The sequence below is a fragment of the Hemibagrus wyckioides genome, linkage group LG18 (genome assembly GCF_019097595.1).
Source record: "Hemibagrus wyckioides isolate EC202008001 linkage group LG18, SWU_Hwy_1.0, whole genome shotgun sequence".
NCBI classification, from domain to species: domain Eukaryota; kingdom Metazoa; phylum Chordata; class Actinopteri; order Siluriformes; family Bagridae; genus Hemibagrus; species Hemibagrus wyckioides.
In genome coordinates, this window is record NC_080727.1 from 18,448,651 (window position 1) to 18,468,263 (window position 19,613).

General features: G+C 39.2%; 3 protein-coding genes and 1 non-coding gene across 4 annotated transcripts; 1 reads left to right on the forward strand and 3 right to left on the reverse strand.

The window, feature by feature from the left end:
- Window positions 1–4,086: 4,086 nt before the first annotated feature.
- On the reverse strand, window positions 4,087–11,497 carry pgk1 (phosphoglycerate kinase 1). The gene is made up of 11 exons (XM_058416106.1): window positions 11,339–11,497; window positions 9,910–9,960; window positions 9,663–9,818; window positions 9,394–9,538; window positions 7,981–8,084; window positions 7,750–7,869; window positions 6,945–7,059; window positions 6,303–6,482; window positions 6,030–6,207; window positions 5,272–5,370; window positions 4,087–4,673 (listed from the first exon to the last, which is right to left on the reverse strand). The coding sequence occupies exons 1-11, from the start codon at window positions 11,401–11,403 to the stop codon at window positions 4,633–4,635; spliced, it is 1,254 nt and encodes a 417-aa protein (XP_058272089.1). The 5' UTR covers window positions 11,404–11,497; the 3' UTR covers window positions 4,087–4,632.
- Window positions 11,498–13,255: 1,758 nt separating this feature from the next.
- On the reverse strand, window positions 13,256–14,783 carry LOC131368776 (cytochrome c oxidase subunit 7B, mitochondrial). Its single transcript, XM_058414888.1, has 3 exons — window positions 14,625–14,783; window positions 13,578–13,702; window positions 13,256–13,461 (listed from the first exon to the last, which is right to left on the reverse strand). The coding sequence occupies exons 1-3, from the start codon at window positions 14,659–14,661 to the stop codon at window positions 13,387–13,389; spliced, it is 237 nt and encodes a 78-aa protein (XP_058270871.1). The 5' UTR covers window positions 14,662–14,783; the 3' UTR covers window positions 13,256–13,386.
- Window positions 14,784–14,972: 189 nt separating this feature from the next.
- On the forward strand, window positions 14,973–15,083 carry trnal-caa (transfer RNA leucine (anticodon CAA)). Its single transcript has 2 exons — window positions 14,973–15,010; window positions 15,038–15,083. It is a non-coding gene; the product is annotated as a tRNA-Leu (tRNA).
- Window positions 15,084–16,936: 1,853 nt separating this feature from the next.
- Window positions 16,937–18,770, reverse strand: pgrmc1 (progesterone receptor membrane component 1). Its single transcript, XM_058416414.1, has 3 exons — window positions 18,454–18,770; window positions 17,608–17,763; window positions 16,937–17,519 (listed from the first exon to the last, which is right to left on the reverse strand). Exons 1-3 carry the CDS (start codon window positions 18,743–18,745, stop codon window positions 17,425–17,427), a joined length of 543 nt encoding a protein of 180 aa, XP_058272397.1. The 5' UTR covers window positions 18,746–18,770; the 3' UTR covers window positions 16,937–17,424.
- Window positions 18,771–19,613: the final 843 nt, after the last annotated feature.

The window sequence follows — 19,613 nt, forward strand, 5'->3', positions numbered from 1 at the left end:
ATAGATCTGTGTGTATTAATGAGTGATTTTCTTGCGAATTTTGATTTAGATATTTTAAAACACTCATCAGGGTTAAAGCCACAAGGAAAGAAATCCATCCAAAGCTCATAAATATGCGGGGAAGTTTATATTAAGAAACAAATATTCTCAGTGACTAATACATCTCATGACTAATAATTCAATGAAATAAAATTGAATTAAAAATGAGTCAGTGATTTCCAAAAAGCTCCGTCCCAGAAACTTTATTTTTTAAAAGAAAAAACACACACAACCCATGATTCTTAAGCCACATTTACCAGAATATATCCATGTTGGTGTTGCCAAGTTCATGGTTTTCCCGTGAGCTACTTTTGAAATGCTAATGCTGTTGAATTTCTGTGGTTGGTGGCTTGGAAAAATGTTTTTTTGTGTGTGTCTGTGTATACATTAAGTATATGCGAAAACATTCAAATCCATATTTAATCGAAATAGCTCGCTTCTACCAAGTCTTTCAGCATACTGACCCCAGGATCATTCCAGACAACCCCCAAAACCACCCAACACACTCCCAAACCTCCTAGCATGCCCTAGCAGCCACACAACATACTTGTCCTTTAGCTCTGTGCATTACAGCATGAATAAATAATGTGGTGTGTCAGGGAAAAGGTCTACCCATTTTCCTGGCTGTAATTTATTTATGACAATATCTAGAGTAATACGAGACTGTGGTATGTGAGAATTTAATACTGGTTTGTTAAATAAAATTTAAAAAAAGGTGGGGAAATGTGGGGTAAAAAAGATTTGTTTTATACAATTTAATATTATTCAGTACATGAAAGTCATTTTTTTATCTTTGCTGAAAATGCTGTCTTAGAAATCATCATTCAGCAAGTTATTAACTTTAACGCAAGCCGCCAAACTTTCTGATGAGCATTTAATGTATATTAGGCTATATTGGCTATGTACAGGTGCATCTTAAAAAATTAGAATATCATGAAAAACTGAAATGTTCCAAGCATTTTTTTTATATTAATTTTGATAATTGTGGCCTACAGCTCAAAAACAAAAAAAAAAGTGTATATCAAAACATTAGAATATTTAATTTCCACTTTAAGAAAATCACTTTTTATGCTGTATAAATACCACAAATCTCCCAGTCAGGTTCAGAACACGCTAACACACATCATGGGGAAGATTGCTGACTTGACAGTTATCCAGCAGATGCTCACTGACCCTCCATAAGGATGGTAAGCCACAGAAGATCATTGCTGAAAGGGCTGGCTGTTCACAGAGTGCTGTATCAAATCATATTCATGGAAAGTTGACTGGAAGGGCAAAGTGTAGTAGCAACAGGGATGACCGTAGCCTTGAGAAGATGACTGTAGTCAAGAAAAGCTGATTCAAAAATGTGGGGTAGCTTCACAAGGAGTGGACTGAGGCTGGAGTCAGCGCATCGAGAGCCTCCACACACAGACCTGTCCAGGAAATGGGCTACAAGTGTCGCATTCCTAGTGTCAAGCCACTCCTAAACCAAAGACAATGTCGGAAGCATCTTAACTGGGCTAAGGAGAAGAAGAACTGAAGCATTACTAAGTGGTCCAAAGTCCTCTTTTCAGCTGAAAGTAAAGTTTGTATTTCATTTGGAAATTAAGGTCCCAGAGTCTAGAGAAAGAGAGGAGAGGTGCAGAATCCAAGCTGCTTGAAGTCCAGTGTGAGGTGTTCACCGTCAGAGATGATGGTTATCAGGGTGCCATGTCATTTGCTGGTGTTGGTCCACTGTGTTTTACTAAGTCCAAAGTCAATGCAGCCATCTACCAAAAGATTTTAGAGCACTTCATGCTTTCATCTACTGACAAACTTTATGGAGATGCTGATTTCCGGCAGGACATGGTCCATGCCCACAGTGCCAAAACTATTCAGAACTGGTTTGCTAACTGTAGTATTACTGTGCTTGACTGGCCAGCCAACTCACCTGACCTGAACCCTATAGACAATCTATGGGGTATTGTCAAGAGGAAGATGAGAGACACCAGACCCCAAAATACAGATGAGCTGAAGGCAACCTGAGTTTCCATTACACCTCAGCAGTGCCACAGGCTCCATACCATGCCACACTGATGCAGCAATTTGTGGAAAAGGTGCCAACCAAATAATAAGTGCATAAATTAACATACATGTTTCTTTGATATAACAAATTTTTTGAGATGCACCTGTATATATGCTTTATTATTATATTAAATAGATATCATAATGAGTACCCACTAAACTGTTTTTTCAGGCTCCAAATTCACTAGCTGATGAAGAGGAATGAATGCATGAATGAATGAACGTCAGACAATACTGCACTTACTCATTAATCTGTTGTTTAAAGTGTTTTAGCAAGCTTAAGCTGATTTAATCATGAGGCTTATTCACAGAAGAGTTGCTTGACTTTCTGACCAACTAAATACTGTGTATTCAACACATTCAGCCACTTTGAAAGAAGAAAACTTAAACTAGAAACTTAACTCTTTCACTCACAGTATCCTCTGAATAGAAATATAGAACCTGGAAGGGACACCAGTCCATCTTAGATCACCACACACACACACACATTTTTCACACTGAGGAGCAGTTTATTTTGTCCAGTCCAGCTGCATGTTTTTAGGAGGTGAGAGAAAACCAGAGAATATATAAAAAAAAATTCGCAAAACATATACAATGACTGGAACCTGAGTTCAGGTTCGAACAGAGGACTCTGGAGCTGTGAAACATCTATGAATCCAGTGTGTCACCATGCCACCCAAATAGAAACGTGCTTTATTCTCAGAATAACATGATTATTGATTTTAACAACACCTTTGATGGTGATGCTGATTTTCTGTACTTTTTAAAAGTTGCAAGGTTTGTCATTAGAATATGTTGCGTTTAGCTAATGATCAGGATTTTGTTTCGCAGATCTGGCAACCCTACTATAACTTGACATACTGTTACAGCACTCGGGCGCCCCCTTGTGTTTAAACACCGAATACAGAAAACCAATCAATCAATCAATCAATCAATAAATAAATAAATAAAATTGCTTACTCACTTACACACTCACTCACACACACACACGTGGAAACTTTCTCTGCACCCTTCTGACCTCTTGCTCCCTCCTAATCCCATCTTTATTTTTTCATTGACACAAAATAACGTTGGTTTTTAGTTTGTTTAAAAGGCCAGGATTCGGACTAAAAGCCCAAAGGAAATGTCCCAGTGTAGTAAAATACAGTCAGAAGCACTTACTTACAACTAACTATACCAAAACCTGTACTGTGGCCCATTAAAAACCCAAAATATCTCATAGCATTTCTAGACACAACCTCATAATATGTGTTTATTGAGCATCTCTGGCAAGACGTCTGTGCTTAAAAAACATTGTGTAGGATTCACAAGTTTGCTTGATTTATCTGTTGCTGTTTTCTGTCCCTGTGGCTGAAGAGGGGGTGTGAAATTTGTAGCCCTAATGAAACAAAATATCTTACCTTCTAAAGGAAATGTGGAAGGCTAACAGGTTAACATACATGAGATGAGTTTTGTAATCAGTACAAAACAAACACAGTTAAGGTAATGTTGCTACTGTAAAGGCATAAAGTGATTTCTTTACTGTATGAATGTGGGTTTGTCTACACATTTAGTTAACTCGGTCATCAGGTAAAGAAAGGGATTAGTCAGAGAAGCAACCAAGAGGCTAATTCTGTAGCTGGAGAGACACAAAGAACTACATTTAGCTGAAACCCAGCATCGCTCATTACTTGAGATAAAGCATGGTGGTGGTATTATCCTGCTTAGAGTCTCATGGCATTTTGGTTGCTTAACTGAATAATGCCTTCTTGGCCTCCTCTGAGCACTCACAGTTGCATTATATTCTTACTGCCTTCTTTAATACCAATGATCCATGGGAAGCTTGTAATATTTCTGTGATACTTCTCAAGACCTTTTGTCCTTGACTTCTTTTCATAGCTCCTTGGTCTGCCATTAGTAGTAGTGTACATGGATTGGAATGGACATTTTTTCTGTGAACATCATATTCAAACATATGTAAAAAAAAAAAAAAAAAAAAAAAAGAGACAGAGAAATCCAAGATCATTTCTTAAACTTTTATTTATAGTCCATCAAAGACTGCATACGTCTTCTGAGCAGCTCGTTTATTTTACAAGCCTTAGGGCCAGGATGAGAAGTGCAACATAAAGTGTCTACAGTTTCACGTACAGTCTTAACATCGGTAAAGGGGCACCAAATAAAAGCTCTATGGTTACATCACACACACACAAGATTTTCATCTTTATATGCTGAATATAGTTACTGGTTATATAAAGATGACACACAGACAAACTAACGCTTCAGCAGGTGAGACAAATAACCCGATGCTAAAAGGATGTAATACGAGCAAGCTGGAGAATCTTGCTTTTTTAATGGAAAACCGTTCAGAAGGGCACAGTGCATTAACTCCGTAGCTGAGGCCTTACGTTCACGATGAAGGGGAAAAAAATATAACGTTTACAGTTTGTTCAGTAGAGATGGGACATTTATCATGTGTGACTCTGTACACTGACTGAAATGAATGTGTGTAGAGAGAGCCTCTTCAGGGAGGGCAGATGTTCACAGCCCTTACAATGAAGTGCCAGATGTTTAAACACTGCTGAGGGCATCTACACCAGGCAGCACTTTTCCTGTGGATGATACAAGTCGAATGTTAGTACAGAAACCCCACAGTAGAAAATTCTATTTATTATTTAAACTGTAACAGACCATGTTGCTCTCCTGAACAGCCCACATGTGTGTTCCGGTCATAAATTGTTTATTAATTAATAAATAAATAATCTACTTTACTTTATTTACCCTGAATTTGTTGTTGGATTTATATTTCAAAATTTTACTGCAAATTTTACTGCATTTTGTAATGCAAAAGTCAGAGAAGAGCTATGAATACTGCAAAAGAAATGCCATTAAAAGTCGTATATTCTACGGAATTTACATGATTCGGGATAAACTTTAGACAGATTTCTGTCAGAATATAGATTTTGGTGCCATGATTGCCTGAGTAAACCTGAACCACAACAAAAATAAATTATTCTTTTATAGACGTTTGGTGAAATTCCACTGATGTTAACACAGGATATGAGAAATGAGACTAACCGTAAAATTACTAAAATTCTGATGATGGCAAATAAGACAAATGGAGAGGACAAAAAGTTGCTTGACTTTAAACATTTTTAAAACTACAGTCCAAAAGTAATTATCCAAACGAGGAAGTGAAGCAATACTCACCCTCCAGAAGTTCCAGACTCGCTCCTCCTCCTGTACTCACATGGCTCACTTTGTCCTCAGTGTCCCACTTGGCACAGCAGGTTGCTGTGTCTCCACCACCTGAGAACATCACGAAGGATGTCAAACAACAGCGTGGAACGATGAAGAAAAGGTAAATGTGTTTGGACAGATGTAAGAGCAGAGTGCTTATAGTCCAAGACAGTATAAAACAGGTTAAAAGTGAAACAGTAACTAAAATGAGATTTTGGTGCCATCTAGTGGTTAAAAGGATTAATGTCGTCATTTCAATTGAATGAAGCTAGAACTCCAGTTTAAATGAATACGATGCTCTTTACTAGGGATGCATCCATACCAGGATTAGATTTTTCAATAACAATAAATGATAGATACTAAATAATTATCCTACTTAGTATCAATAAATCGGGTGTTTTGTACCATTTCATTTAGCTCTGTTTGACTGCTTGCTCCAGTGTGCTCTGAGCCCTCAAGAACCCCTCATCATGAGCTTTACATTTAAGATGCTATGGCATCTTAAGAGTATGAGGACAGCCCACCACACTGCTTTACAAGTCACCTCAACGTCCCTCACAGTTTTATCTGGTTACTTGAAGATGCTGTAGATTTATCTCCTTGACAGCTCCTCCTACTTTGCTTCGCATTCCATTATTATTTATTTAATACAGACCCATAAAAATCAATACGATACAATTGAGAACATAATAACATTATATTTATTTAAACTACTCGACTGTACTTACCAATGATGGTGATGCAACCACTTTTGGTCACCTCCACAACTTTGTCCATCAGGTTCTTGGTTCCCTTGGCGAAGTTATCCCACTCGAATACGCCGACAGGTCCGTTCCATACGATCTGCTTCGCTCTACCTACAGCCTCAGCAAAAAGCTTGGAGCTCTCAGGCCCACAGTCCAGACCCTGAATAGCACAAAACAATTGCACACTAATTAAATCAATCAATATTCACTCAAATAATTAATTAGAGCTAACCGGTTCTACTGTAGAAAACGTACCATCCATCCTGCTGGAATGCCATCAGCTACTGCAGCTGTTCCAGTCGTGGCCTTCTCATCAAACTTTTCTGCAGTGACAAAGTCGACAGGAAGGGTGATCTTGACTCCGTTCTTCTCGGCTTTAGCCATCAGGTCCTGGACGATTTTGGATCCTTCCTCGTCGAACAGGGAAGTGCCAATCTGACGCAATACAGGAGAAAATACAAGGAGTTACACAAGTACTACTTTTAATGAGAGTGGAGAGTTTAATGAAAAAAGAAGGAAATGTAGTGAGATACTCATACTAGAGGTGCTAATATTCTAACATGCAGAGAAAATTTTTAAAAATATTATTTAATTCAGCTTTTGCTGAGCAGACACCACAGCGCCGCTATCTGGATCCACAAAAGAGAAGTTTGCAAATCCACAGGTCCAAGTTCAGCAAGATAAGGTTGCTGTGATGCCATAGTATCTGCTACCAAACGCAAATGAGTCTCTTTTACATTTCTACACCTTTCCTTTCTTCAGTAAATCGGCTTTACATCTGTCCAAATTAGACTGTGTCTGTTGCTTATGGAAAAGTGCAAAATGCTAAATATTAAGCGCAGGTGTTGGTACCTCTGCACATACACCTGAAGCCCACTGTACATTAGCATCCCTCACCTCCATGTTCTTGAGGACTTTGAGGAAGGTGAAAGCCATGCCGCCCCCGATGATCATCTCGTCCACCTTGTCCAGCATGTTGTTGATCAGCTGAATCTTATCTTTGACTTTGGCCCTGCGGTGATGGCAAACAAGCACATACTGTATGTTTGTCTGGTCAGCGTAATCGGCATACTGCATTGATCAAAATCTGTTGTGTGTGTGTGTGTGTGTGTGTGAGAATGACAAAACAACAGACTTCTAGAGATTTTTGTATGCATTGTTTAAATGGCTTATCAAAGGGAGCCATTCTTTTCAGAGAGGCCAGAGAAAGAAAATGCCGATGTCATCATTGCAAATTCAGAACGGCCAATGAACAGGAAAGGACGTTAAGCACAAAGAAACACAGTTATGGAGAAGAACCTCGCTACAGAGATTTTTCAGCGGGCCGGATTTGTTTCACGCGGTCCAGCAAACTGCCTTAACGTCAGAAACCTTGCTGTTGATCAGCTTCTATTCACTACATTCTATTTAGAAAGGATTCTTGCACAATTTCAGACTCTGACCTTATTCCAAAGCACAAATTGGAACTGGGCTAGGGGATCTGTGGTGTCCTACACAACCTTCCTTGTGTGTGACGCTGACAGCAAATAGGACACACTCACACATGCTGCTATAATACTTAACAAGATAAGCTGAATCTATTCCTGGAATGTCACTCATGCTCTCAGAACAGTTTGTTATGCGCAGCAGAAGACAGGAAGCTTGGGTTATCAGTACCATTACTACAAGCATGCCGCCCCCCATGTGTGTCTTAAGCCCTCACCCCCCGAGGATGGCCAGGAATGGTCTCTGTGGCTTCTCCAAGGCCATGGCAAAGTAGTCCAGCTCCTTCTTCATCAAGAAGCCTGCAGCTTTCTGAGGCAGATCCACTCCAACCATAGAGCTGGAAAATGTTACGTTATAAACAATAAGAAATCATTATTATAAAGATTCTTGAGCAACGTTAGACGTGCAAGGTGCAATACCAGATATAAGGGATGTGACGGGGTTGTACCTGTGGGCTCTGTGTGCCGTTCCGAAGGCATCGTTAATGTAAACGTCACCCAGCTTGGACAGGGAGGCTCTGAAAGCGTTAATCTCTTCCTGGGATGCTTTGGTCTAGAGAGAAAAAGAAAGAAAGAAGGAACCCTTAAAAGGTCTATACCGTACAAAATAGTTTTGTGGCTGTATAGTACAGTACTTATGTGACTGAACACCTTCCAGCACTCAAGGCAGAAACAAACATTTCTGCATTACTGACACTTGAAACCAGAGATCTTATCACGCAAAGACATTGAGGGTGAGGGAAAAAAAAATAACTAAAACATTTACAAACAAATTTCAGGCAACCTCAAATAACCCCAGAGTCAGAGAGAGAATGTATTTTAATCCAGATTTCTATTCTGCCTCAATCAAGAGCTCAAAGTTCATGACTGATGAACTCTGCTGAGGGAAAGGTCAATGATTTGCCCATGAAATACTTTTTGACCCGTTCCACAGAAGGTCAAAAGTCCATGTCTACTTCTACTGTACCATCGAGTGAACCTCAGAAAGGTCAGGAGGGCATCTGCATTTCCTCCCCCCTCCCTCATCATCTCTCTTACCCTTCAGTGCATTCCAGTCAGGGCTCCACGGACCAGAAAAGCAACACACAGCACATCGGTAGCCTTTCTCCAAATGTCAAAAGGCTAAGCATATACTGGAGCAACCTCCCTGTGGCGCATGCTCTGCTCTTTGAGGAAACGCTGGGTAGGTGCTGATGAAGGTTTGCTTAGAGGCTCTTTTTAACTTCTACTCAGCCTGATCTTACCTCAAGATCCTGTATACACTCTACAGCTTTTAAAGTCTCAACGAAATGGCTTCTTATCTGCAATTTAATTCAATACATTGTCAAGTTTCCTTCAGAAGCAGAAAGTCAAGAGTGAGGTCTTGCTTATGCCAGCCCAAGAAATGCAACACTCCTGCCCAATCTAAACAAACCTGATAGGAGTGAAATATGGAGAACAGCAACAAGACTGTTGATGGATTAGTCCTAATCTTATGTAAAGATGAAATCCTGCTTTCGTTCAGTTTGAGGAAGTGACGTATTCCAGCACTGAAGAACCCCAAGTTAGTAAAACACCCCTAAAATGCCACCATCACATATTCATGACCTTGTACAATTCCAAAAACATTTTCTCCAGACCTAGCAATTTAAAAAAAGTGAATAATGGATGCAAAGATGAAGCTGAAAACACAATGACGATGTTTCCTGCTAATAAGCTGCTATTGCCTCTAAACAAACATAAATTTGTACCTTGTTATGAATCACCAGAAAAAAAACAAAAAATTTGGGACAACAAAATTAAAAAAAAAGAATATTTCCAAGAACAATTTTAACCCAGAGATACTATCAGATCGGTGTCCAAAACATTTCAGAGTTATGCACCTTGTTTCCTGCAGCATCTTTGCCCTTGCCTTCTTCAGCCACATGGAAGCGCAGGTTCTCCAGAAGAATGATGGAACCTGCAGGAGGATCGGCACAGGCGCTCTCCACCTCTGCACCGACGCAGTCTTTCAGGAACGTAATATCTCTGTAAGAGCAACAAAAAGAAAATCACTCTGATCAACCAATTTCTGCTCATACAATCCCTTTCGTTATCCACCACTCTGCTCATCTCCGTGATGTACTCCATGCAGCCGAAACATCTGGCTTACTTTCCAAGCAAGGTCTTGAGTTCTGCAGCGACAGGCTCCAGAGAGTACTTGTCAGGCATGGGGACGCCATCGGGCCGGCCCAAGTGGCTCATCAGCACCACGGACTTGGCTCCGTTGTTTAAACAGTGCTGGATGGATGGAAGTGCAGCCTTGATCCTGCAATGTGGATGATTTCAATTAAAATGTATCCGATACAATGATGAAAAACTCAGTAGATTAATAATCAGATAATCGTAAAAGGTTTTACCTCTGGTTGTTTGTGATGGCCTTGTCCTTCATCGGCACATTGAAATCAACCCTGTGTGACAGAAATCGCGTTATTTCTTTAATCAAGTGTCTTATTGCACATTACCTGTACTGGTACAGCAATTAGCAATCTGAAATGAAGAAGTGAATAATCCCCTGTTGCAATCATGGTGAATGTAATATTCCTTCCTTTTTTTTCCACCAAGTGCTCTCAAAATGATTTTTCTATTTTTATAGAAAATGTTACCCTGAGTGCAAGGCCACACACACAAGAGACTTTACAGTGATTTCAACAACCAAGTAACCTGTAGGGTTTTTACCTCTGAGCATCAGGGGAGTACCCCCCCAAAGCAGTCAGGCAGAAATGAATGAAGAGCAATCACTACTATCTATCTTTCAAAATGGATCCAAATTTCCACCCTTCAAGTATTTGCTCATAACGTAAATTCTTCACACAATTCTGCACTCACAGTGACGTGAATGGGTTCAGAACTGTCTCAAAATTTCTGGAGGCTCAGTCGGTGGACGAAACCTTTCCGTGACTCAGCAGCATTCGCACTGAATCGAAGGAATAGCAAAGGGAGTACAGCACTAAGGTGAGGTGTCACGATGAAAGTCGCAAAAACCCACACATGCATACACATCACGGTTCTCACAGAACCCCACCACCACCTTAACCTCCATCCTATCCACGTTCCTCAATCAACCCCATGCACTTTGCAGACACGATTATGATTGGATGCACTGGAAAGAGAGTCACTTCATTGCATTTCTACAACAAGGAGCTCAAATCCAGTTCCATATGAGGATCATGGTATCATTAACTTAGTGCAAATTCCCTTCTTTGGTATTGTAGGAAAAAAGAAAAGCATGTAAGGACCTGAGGGGTGTGTTTGAGTTTGGCAGACATTTTTTTCCACCACTCTGCTCCACATACATCATCATCATCATCATCATCATGGGTTATTATGGCATATAGAATTCAGTGTGCACGAATGAGTTTATGTGTATCCTACAGGCCTCAAAATGAATAGGTTTATTCTGCTGTCTCATTCTGTTTGGTTGTTGCAGAAATGTAGTATTTTAATTACTGCAGTGGGTAAAAATGAAGGATAATGATATGAATTAGTTCAACATGATTGATTATGGGTTATAGCAGATGCAGTGGCCTTCCTTCATGCACAATAACGTTAAGGTTGAATTTTCCATACGCAAAAAAATACAGTTAGAGCTTGAGATTGTTAAGGCTTACTGTATGACATTAAGCATTTTAATAAAGCTGGTGTTGTTAGAAACACCAGGACTGTGTTGTAACAGTAACTGTGACTACGTGACATGGCCGCTTCCTGTGGAAGATGCCACTCACACCATTGACATTCATTCAGGTTTCTTCACCCGTATTGATTAATATATATAAAAACACAACTCACCTCATAACTACACGCTTTCCATTGACATCCACTTTATCCAGGGTGAGCTTGTTTGACAGAGACATCTTGAAAAGCTTTTCTCTTCAGCGGTTCCTCTCTCCGGGTTTCCTGTAGACGCCTGTGTGCTGTGAGCAGTCCCCGAATGAGAGTGACCTTAGCTTCAAGCGCACGCAGGCGAAGTGGGCGGGTATGTTTGGCAGAATCCGTTGCTTATTGGTTGATGGCAAGAACGAGTAGGCGGGGATAGCCGAACTTTTTTTATTCCGTGATTGGCTGCGCTTGGTGTCAATCGAAAGCTTCACATTATCCGTTTATCTGTCGTTTTCATTTTACGACTGAATTAAATCACCTTGTAGTATGATAAACAGGTGATTAAACACTAGAAGACAACATCACTTTTAATTAAAAATATATATATTTAAAAAGTAATCTGAAATTTTGTGGGTTTGGCCGTTAGTGTCATACGGCACGTAGGCAATGGTTTCTACAGAAATTCAGAAAAGGCACAATAGCGACATCTTGTGGACGCTCAAAGAATCGATCCTCGGAATGATTAAACTTAAACGTGAAGATGGATAGATAGATAGATAGATAGATAGATAGATAGATAGATAGATAGATAGATAGATAGAAATTTACAAGATACCACAAAAGACAACTGAAAAGGACAGAAACACACTTGTAGTGTTTTTTGTTTGTTTTTGCTATACATAATCATTTATACACAAACATAAATGTTGGATATGGGTCATGATGCCAAGGGTGGAGTACTCCAAAATCTAGTAGAAAGCTTGCCCAGAATAGAGGGATTATTCGAATCAGATTATTATATTTTCTTTCTTTCTTTTTTTTAAATCACATATGGGTGTAGCAGTAAGGTGTCCACAAAATTATACACGTACATCCCATCATCAGCTTAATATTCAATTCAATTCATTTCAATTTATTTGTATAGCACCTTTTACAATGAATATTGTCTCAAAGCAGCTTTACAAAAGAAGAGAAACAGAGAAAGGGGGAAAAAATATATTAAATTAAATGATTAAACTATTTTATCCATATTTTCTCCCTGATGAGCAAGCCTGCGGCGACAGTGGCAAGAAAAACCTCCCTGTGATGATATGAGGAAGAGGAACCAGGCTCAGAGGGGAACCTCATCCTTATTTAGGTGACACTGAACAGTAAATAATGTAACTATAACTAATTAAAGTCATTTCTACAACAGTAATCAAAGAGAAACTATTAAGTCAATGTAGTTTCTGAGTTCATTATAGACACTAATTCCTTGCTGTCACAAGCTGACAGATGTAATAGCAGATCTGTGATGGTAAGAAAGTTCCCAAGTGGCTCTGTCCACAGCTGTAATAGGAATTTTTCCCTTATATCTACACTTATCTGATAGATGATTTTATCCCACACAAATGACATACAATGGAGCTAAACAGGTGAAGGGCTGGGAGTTGAGTTTACAGCCTTCTGATCAGTAACCTAAACCACCAACACTTTTAGCCATTTAAACAGTGACCTTCAATACAGTCTCATTACTTCCTCACCCATCAGTGCTACATGACCAGCTTAGTATTCGACATGATTTGAATTGTGAACCATTCTGAGCACAGCATCGACATTGAAATGGTAGTGACATACTGTATGTGTGGTGCTAGTGAGGGTGCATCAGGCCCAGCTGCATTGTTTTTTTGTAGATACCTCAAGGTCACTGCTAGGCTTAGAATAGACCACCAACAAAATTTCCAGGAAACATCATGTGGTCAGAAAGAGATGGCTACAGGTGTAGAGGATGAGACTTGCACAACAAAGTGGCTGGTTATGGCTTATGTAGTAAAGTAATAAAGCAACTTTAATATACGCTTACAGGCCAACAGCATTCTATGAAAAATATAACAAAATACAAAGTCCTGTATTTATATTTAATTTATTACATTTTTACAGACACACCAGACGAACAGGAATTAGGTGTAAAGCATATCCATTAACAAAATGGAAAAGTTCACAAGGTTTCAGGATCATTCCTAAACGTCATGTTCCCTTTACTCCCTCCATGGCTTGGGCTGGACCTTGCCAACGGGAGACAGATTCCATGCGATGCCAGTTGATGTGATCACCTGCAGGCGTTACACACACACGGCAGAAGATGCACGGTTATGAAAAGTAACAACAAGAAAATGTAGGAATTTGGGGTGCAATGTGGAGACAACACAGAAACATCATTGACACTTACATAGGCCCAGATTCCAGTGCAAAATAATGCTCCAGAGATCAGCAGTGGCATGCCATATTTTGCATGGAACTCCCGGGATGCGCCTGAAGAAGAATGTCGCACAGCAACCTGGCGGCTGGCTTGTCCTGAGAGAGTGAAAAATAAAAAAATATATAAAATCAAAAACATGCATTGGCCATTATACCTTCTTCTTTCGGCTTTTCCCTTCAGGGGTTGCCACAGCGAATCATCTCTCTCCACCTATCCCTATCTTCTGCATCCTCAACACTTGCACCCACTAGCTTCATATCCTCATTTATTACATCCTCATTGGCCATTATATAATTTGTTCATTATATCAAAGCTAGGACTAGTAAGCACTAATTGAGAGCACAGCATCCTGTGCACGAGAACTACTAAAATATATTTTGTGGTGTATTAAATGTTATACTTTTATTATCAGAAATTGTTTTGCTTTCCAGCAAAACTGTTACTCATCCCGACATCTCTGCAGCTGACCTATATGACATGTAAATGGCTTAATGAGGAAGTGCTGGACTACTAAAATCGAAAGATATTTAACAAACCCCCTTTTTATTTCTATTCATTCTTGTGATAAAGCCACCCAAAAACGACAGTGTTACGCAAAGAAAAAGCACTGAAAACCAGAGTAAAGACATACATTTTGTGCAAATGACACTATTATGCTGCCGCAAAACGTTGTAAACTGCTGCAAACGACCTAACGTTGTATGACATTAAGGCAGCCAGCTAAGCTAACCAACCACCCGGAAGATAAAAAATGGCAGACTTAAAAACTACAGGAATTTAAAAAAAGGCATGCCTAAATAATTGATTGCCTAATTATATAACCGTTTAAATGTTATGTTAGTTAATTGGTTAGTTAACTGCCTCCTTTGTCCGGTATTTGATAATTCGGAAGTGTTGTGCACATTGGCTAAGCTAACATATTAGTGCCACGATCCAGTTTTAATTTCCATCTCCACACAGTTTCAACTAAATAAAATGACATGATAAAAGAGAAAGTTGAACACGTATTTACTCTTACCACTGAGGTTCAGAGCAGCTTTAGCGAAGCGGTACATGCTGATCGTCTGCGGCTGAGGTTCACTCTGTACACGATACCCTTGAACGATATAAAACAAAATGGTGGACGGCGCACACCGGAAGTTCGTAGAAACGCTAGAGGGCAGTGTGCTAATTTCACTCAGGGCTGTAGTGCTTATTACTGAAAGGTTTCCTTTGGAAACGTGAGCTTTCTTAGCTAGCTAAGTTAGCTACAGATACAGCTGCTTTAAAGGCCGGCCAGCTTCACAAAAACCACTTCAATTTCGATAATCGCCTGACAACTCATACACTATTTAAAGACTGTACTGTTGAACACTTTTGCACGCGTGTCAGGATGGCCGAGTGGTCTAAGGCGCCAGACTCAAGGGTTGTTCCCTTCCGTGTACTCGGGTATTCTGGTCTCCGAATGGAGGCGTGGGTTCGAATCCCACTTCTGACACATCCCTTTTCATTCCCACTCTCAAATCACATGCAAACGCCTCAAAAACATGTCATGTGTTCATTGCCATTCCATGATACAGAAATCTCTTTACATAACTAATGAAGGAATTCATTCAGGTTTATAAAACATGTACGTTTTAATGTTTTTAAAACATTATGTATGTTTTAATGATTGTTGGTCAAATCTGTCTGGACAAATGTGATGACAGATTTTCAGAAATTGATTATTTGAGTCTTATTAGAGGTGAGTTTAAGTACAGTCTTTTTTTTTCTTTCTTTCTTTCTTTCTTTCTTTCTTTCTTTCTTTCTTTCTTCTTCTTCTTCTTCTTCTTCTTCTTCTTCTTCTTCTTCTTCTTCTTCTTCTTCTTCTCATTATTATTATTATTATTATTATTATTATTAATTACATTTCCAGACCTATTCCCTGTCTTACCCGGACGTTCATAAGTCAAAGAAACACATTTTTCTCAAATCAAACATTTATCCAAGGCTTTATTGCAAAATAGATTTAAGTTGGTCAGTGTGACTTTTATTGTGAAGCAGAGGAGACAGCTGAGCCCTTGTCTTTCCAGTATGACCCAAGTAACACATTTCATACACAGTTGGGTGTCTTCAAAATGGTTAATATGTTCATTTTGTGTATTATGATGTTACCTGCTTTAAGGCTGATTTGGACATCAACATCAGATGCTGTCATTCTCATGATGATAATGGATAAATATCATATTCACACATGCAAATTACACACATCCATGCCAAAATGTCTATTGCTGTAAAGTCTCTCAAAATCTTACTTCACTCAAAAGGTGCCAATCGACAATGGAGTATTTACTTTGTGGCTTATTTAGGAAATACAAATACAGACACCTTTATTTGTCATTGAACAAGAACAATAAGACTCAGTGGGCAGTTTCCCCATTAAAACGTAGATGTATAGATGATTCTAACAAAGTGCCCGATAGTGTATTGTGCATTGTACACCCAGTACTTGTGCCATTGGACTGATGCTAAACGTATTTTGTGATTTGCTGCAAATAATTATATAGCTTATTGCTTTTAATTATACTAGTAAAGATAAACCTATCAAGTACGAACACTCACATATTTTGGACTCTAATATGTAGATAGTTTCATCTGAAACTCAAATCTGATTGTAAAACATACGCCTCTCTTCAGAAATGTGAACCATAATAGACAAACAGTCAACACAGATGATAAATTGATTAAATGCCATCATCTTTGTTTATTCACATATTGTTTGTACAGTAGGGAAATCAGCAGCTGGCCTCAATTATAATTAACTAACAATATTAATTTCACATAACATTGCCATTTTTGCTTCATCATTATTCAATGGATACCTGAGCTGGAATATAGTAATATATCTAGTGCTTTATTCAATGTGTTTACATGAGTTAACAGATGAGGAAAATAATTTACTGTTATTAAGTTACTTTTGTTAACATATCTGATTCATTGCCATTTAAAAACAACAGCAAAAAACAAAGCTAAATGCATGCATGCTTTTAGTATTCAGATTAGAATATTTATCATATTTATCCATACATAAGTATGTACTCTATGCCAAGTTTTCTACATTACACTCAGATTCTGTATCAGTTAGAAACCAGTGTCATGTTGTATTCAAAATGTTATGCAAAGCACAACGGTCTCACTCAAACAACTGTATGAACTGTTCAGTGATTAAAACAGAAACATGGCATTGCAGTTTTTACAAACTGCATGTATTTGAGATTCAAGACTTCAAGAATCGGTGTGGTTATATATGGTGTGGCTAATATATTGGAATCGGTATCTTTAAGTAGCTGACAAATAAAAACAGGGACACGATAATATGAAAATTGCTTTAATAAGTATTTTCAGGTACAAGTGCTTCATAAAGTCTTATCAGCATTAAGGCCCCAGTCATGGAATGTTAGATTTTTGTCTACAAGTCTGTAGAAACATTGACACCACATTCCTGATTCCCTCACATATTGTTTTGATATCATATATAAAACATATGTATGTAGTGTAACGTAATTAGTTGCATTTGCAACATTGTTAGATGAAGTGCCTGAAAGCATCACAATAATAATGTGGTCCACGTTACTCAAGTATGTTGCAGCTAAGTACAAGAACGACTTTTGCTCCTGCTGACTCTCTTAAGAAAAAAAAATAAAAATCTTAGCACAGATTAATTATGGCATGCTGAAACGTGAAGGCGTGCTGGTTCAGACCAAACAGTCACCGTGAACCAGAATTATCAAAAACACATTGATGATTGCAAGTACATTAGGCACAGCTGAAAGGAGCTATGTTTGGGTTCCTCTCATGACCTAGTCCTTCTTTTTGTCCTTCACTTCCTCATCGTCCGTGTACTCTGTTGGCTCCTCGCCAGGCTTCAAGAGTTTGCCGATGTAATCGTACTTGACTGTCAGGAGAAAACCAGAACACTTGCTACATAAAACCCAACACAGTGTAAAAAAAACAAAACATTCTGTGAAAGCGCTTTGACTCACAGGTGAACTGGGTCTCCCACTCGCCCAGGCTCTCCTGCTGGGCTGCAGTGAGGTCTGAAAGATCATCATGTGTTTCTTTCAAGGCCTCCTTCTCTAGACAGAATGTAGCCAACCCCCTGGAAGCATCTTTCCCTGCAAATACTCCATAAGGGCCATCTGGAAACACACAGCACTGGAATTAATATAGTCTGGTCATCATGTTTATTCTAGCAATAAGCAGAAACTGTTATCACATCATTTCTATGATAATGCTTGTCTTTGGAGAGGTCATAAGCACACACAGGGCTGAACCACACTCTCACGCACTGGAAGTAGTTGACATTTCACCTAATTGTGTAAAGTCCTGAGAGGGAAAAAAATGTTTGATTAGACCCTGATCTTTGGCCTTCTGTGCATCTCATTACTCAATCCCAAGCTTTAAACAGCCCTATGCGACCTATTTGCAAAGAGTATTCAGTTTGGGCTTTACAGTGGCTACCGAATCAGCTAAAAAAACAGAAATCTAGGGAAAAAATGAATTTTTACACATCCTAACCTCACCCTTGGTGTTTAAGTAGGTTTGAGTTGTTGTTTTTTTTTAAATGGTGGCAATGGTCAAGGAAGGAAATATTGGGTGCAACGAAGTGCACAGAGCGTAAAAGTGCAAAAGAAAACATTTGCAGAAATGCAAACAGAGAAAATGTGGAAAATATTTAACTAAGCCCCCTAAGCACAACGGGATGCTATTGAATTATTTATAGCATTCATAAACGAATTAAAAAAAACAAAAAAAAAAACAAAAAAAACACATGCACAAATAAAGACTGCGCCTTTTTAATACATCACTTTAACCACTCAGTGTGTTACCGGGGCCGTAGAACTTCTTTCCTCTTGTCACATCAAACACTTTGCCATTGACAGCCATGAGGATCCTCGGATTTGCCACTCCGTCATACTCCTTCAGGTCCTCCAGAGTGAAGTCTCTCTTCTTCAGTTTAGGTAACGGCTCCTCAGCTTCGGCCACTTCCGCAGGCTTGTCTCCGCGAAATATTTTGTACAACAGAAACAAACAAAGGCACAACAAACTCAGGTTCAGAGGCGACGTGAAAATTTCTTCAAGAACCCCAGGAGAAGTTTGCTCGCTTTCTTCTTCGGCCATTTTTGTTTCTGACTGTGTGCGTGAGAGCAAAACGAAGCGTAGCAAGCTCGAACAGCAGGCAACCAATCACAGAAGCGATTCCACACGCGACCGCTCCGTATGAACCAATCGGGTGCCTGAAATGTTCTCCTTCGTCATTTACATATTAACATATTTAAAGTTTGTGAACTTGTTTGATTTACGGTGATGTGACAGTTACTTTTTCTAAGTACAGTGTCTGTTGTTAAAAACGCTAAGAATGTTATGGGGTTATTCAACCAAATAGCGATACAAGTTGTTTTATTTAGACGACTAGAGATATGTAGAGCATGTAAAAACAAATAACTTACTGTCCACTAAATTTTAATTATAGTGTTTTTGTCACTTGGGTAACACACTATTGATGAGTGTATTATGCAGCTCTAGACTATTTTCAATAACTGCTCTATCCTGGTTAGGGTTATGTCGAATTCGGAGCATATGCTAGTAACACTGGGCGTGAAGAGGGAATAAACACTGGGTAAGACTCCAGTCCAGTCCATTGCAGGGCATCATTCAAACACATTCACACACAGGGCAATTTATCCTATCTAAGCCTAGCCTTGACCTATACTGGAAAGGTTTTGGAGGTGGGAGAAAACTGAAGAACCCTGGAGAAAAAAATCAGGTGGAACAGGGGACAAAATATACAACAGCAAGGGTCAGGATGCCTCATGTCAGGCATCAATGCTACACTATATTGCCAAAAGTATTCACTCACCTGCCTTGACTCACATATGAACTTAAGTGACAGCCCATTCCTAATCCATAGGGTTCAATATGACATTGGTCCACCCTTTGCAGCTATAACAGCTTCAACTCTTCTGGGAAGGCTGTCCACAAGGTTTAG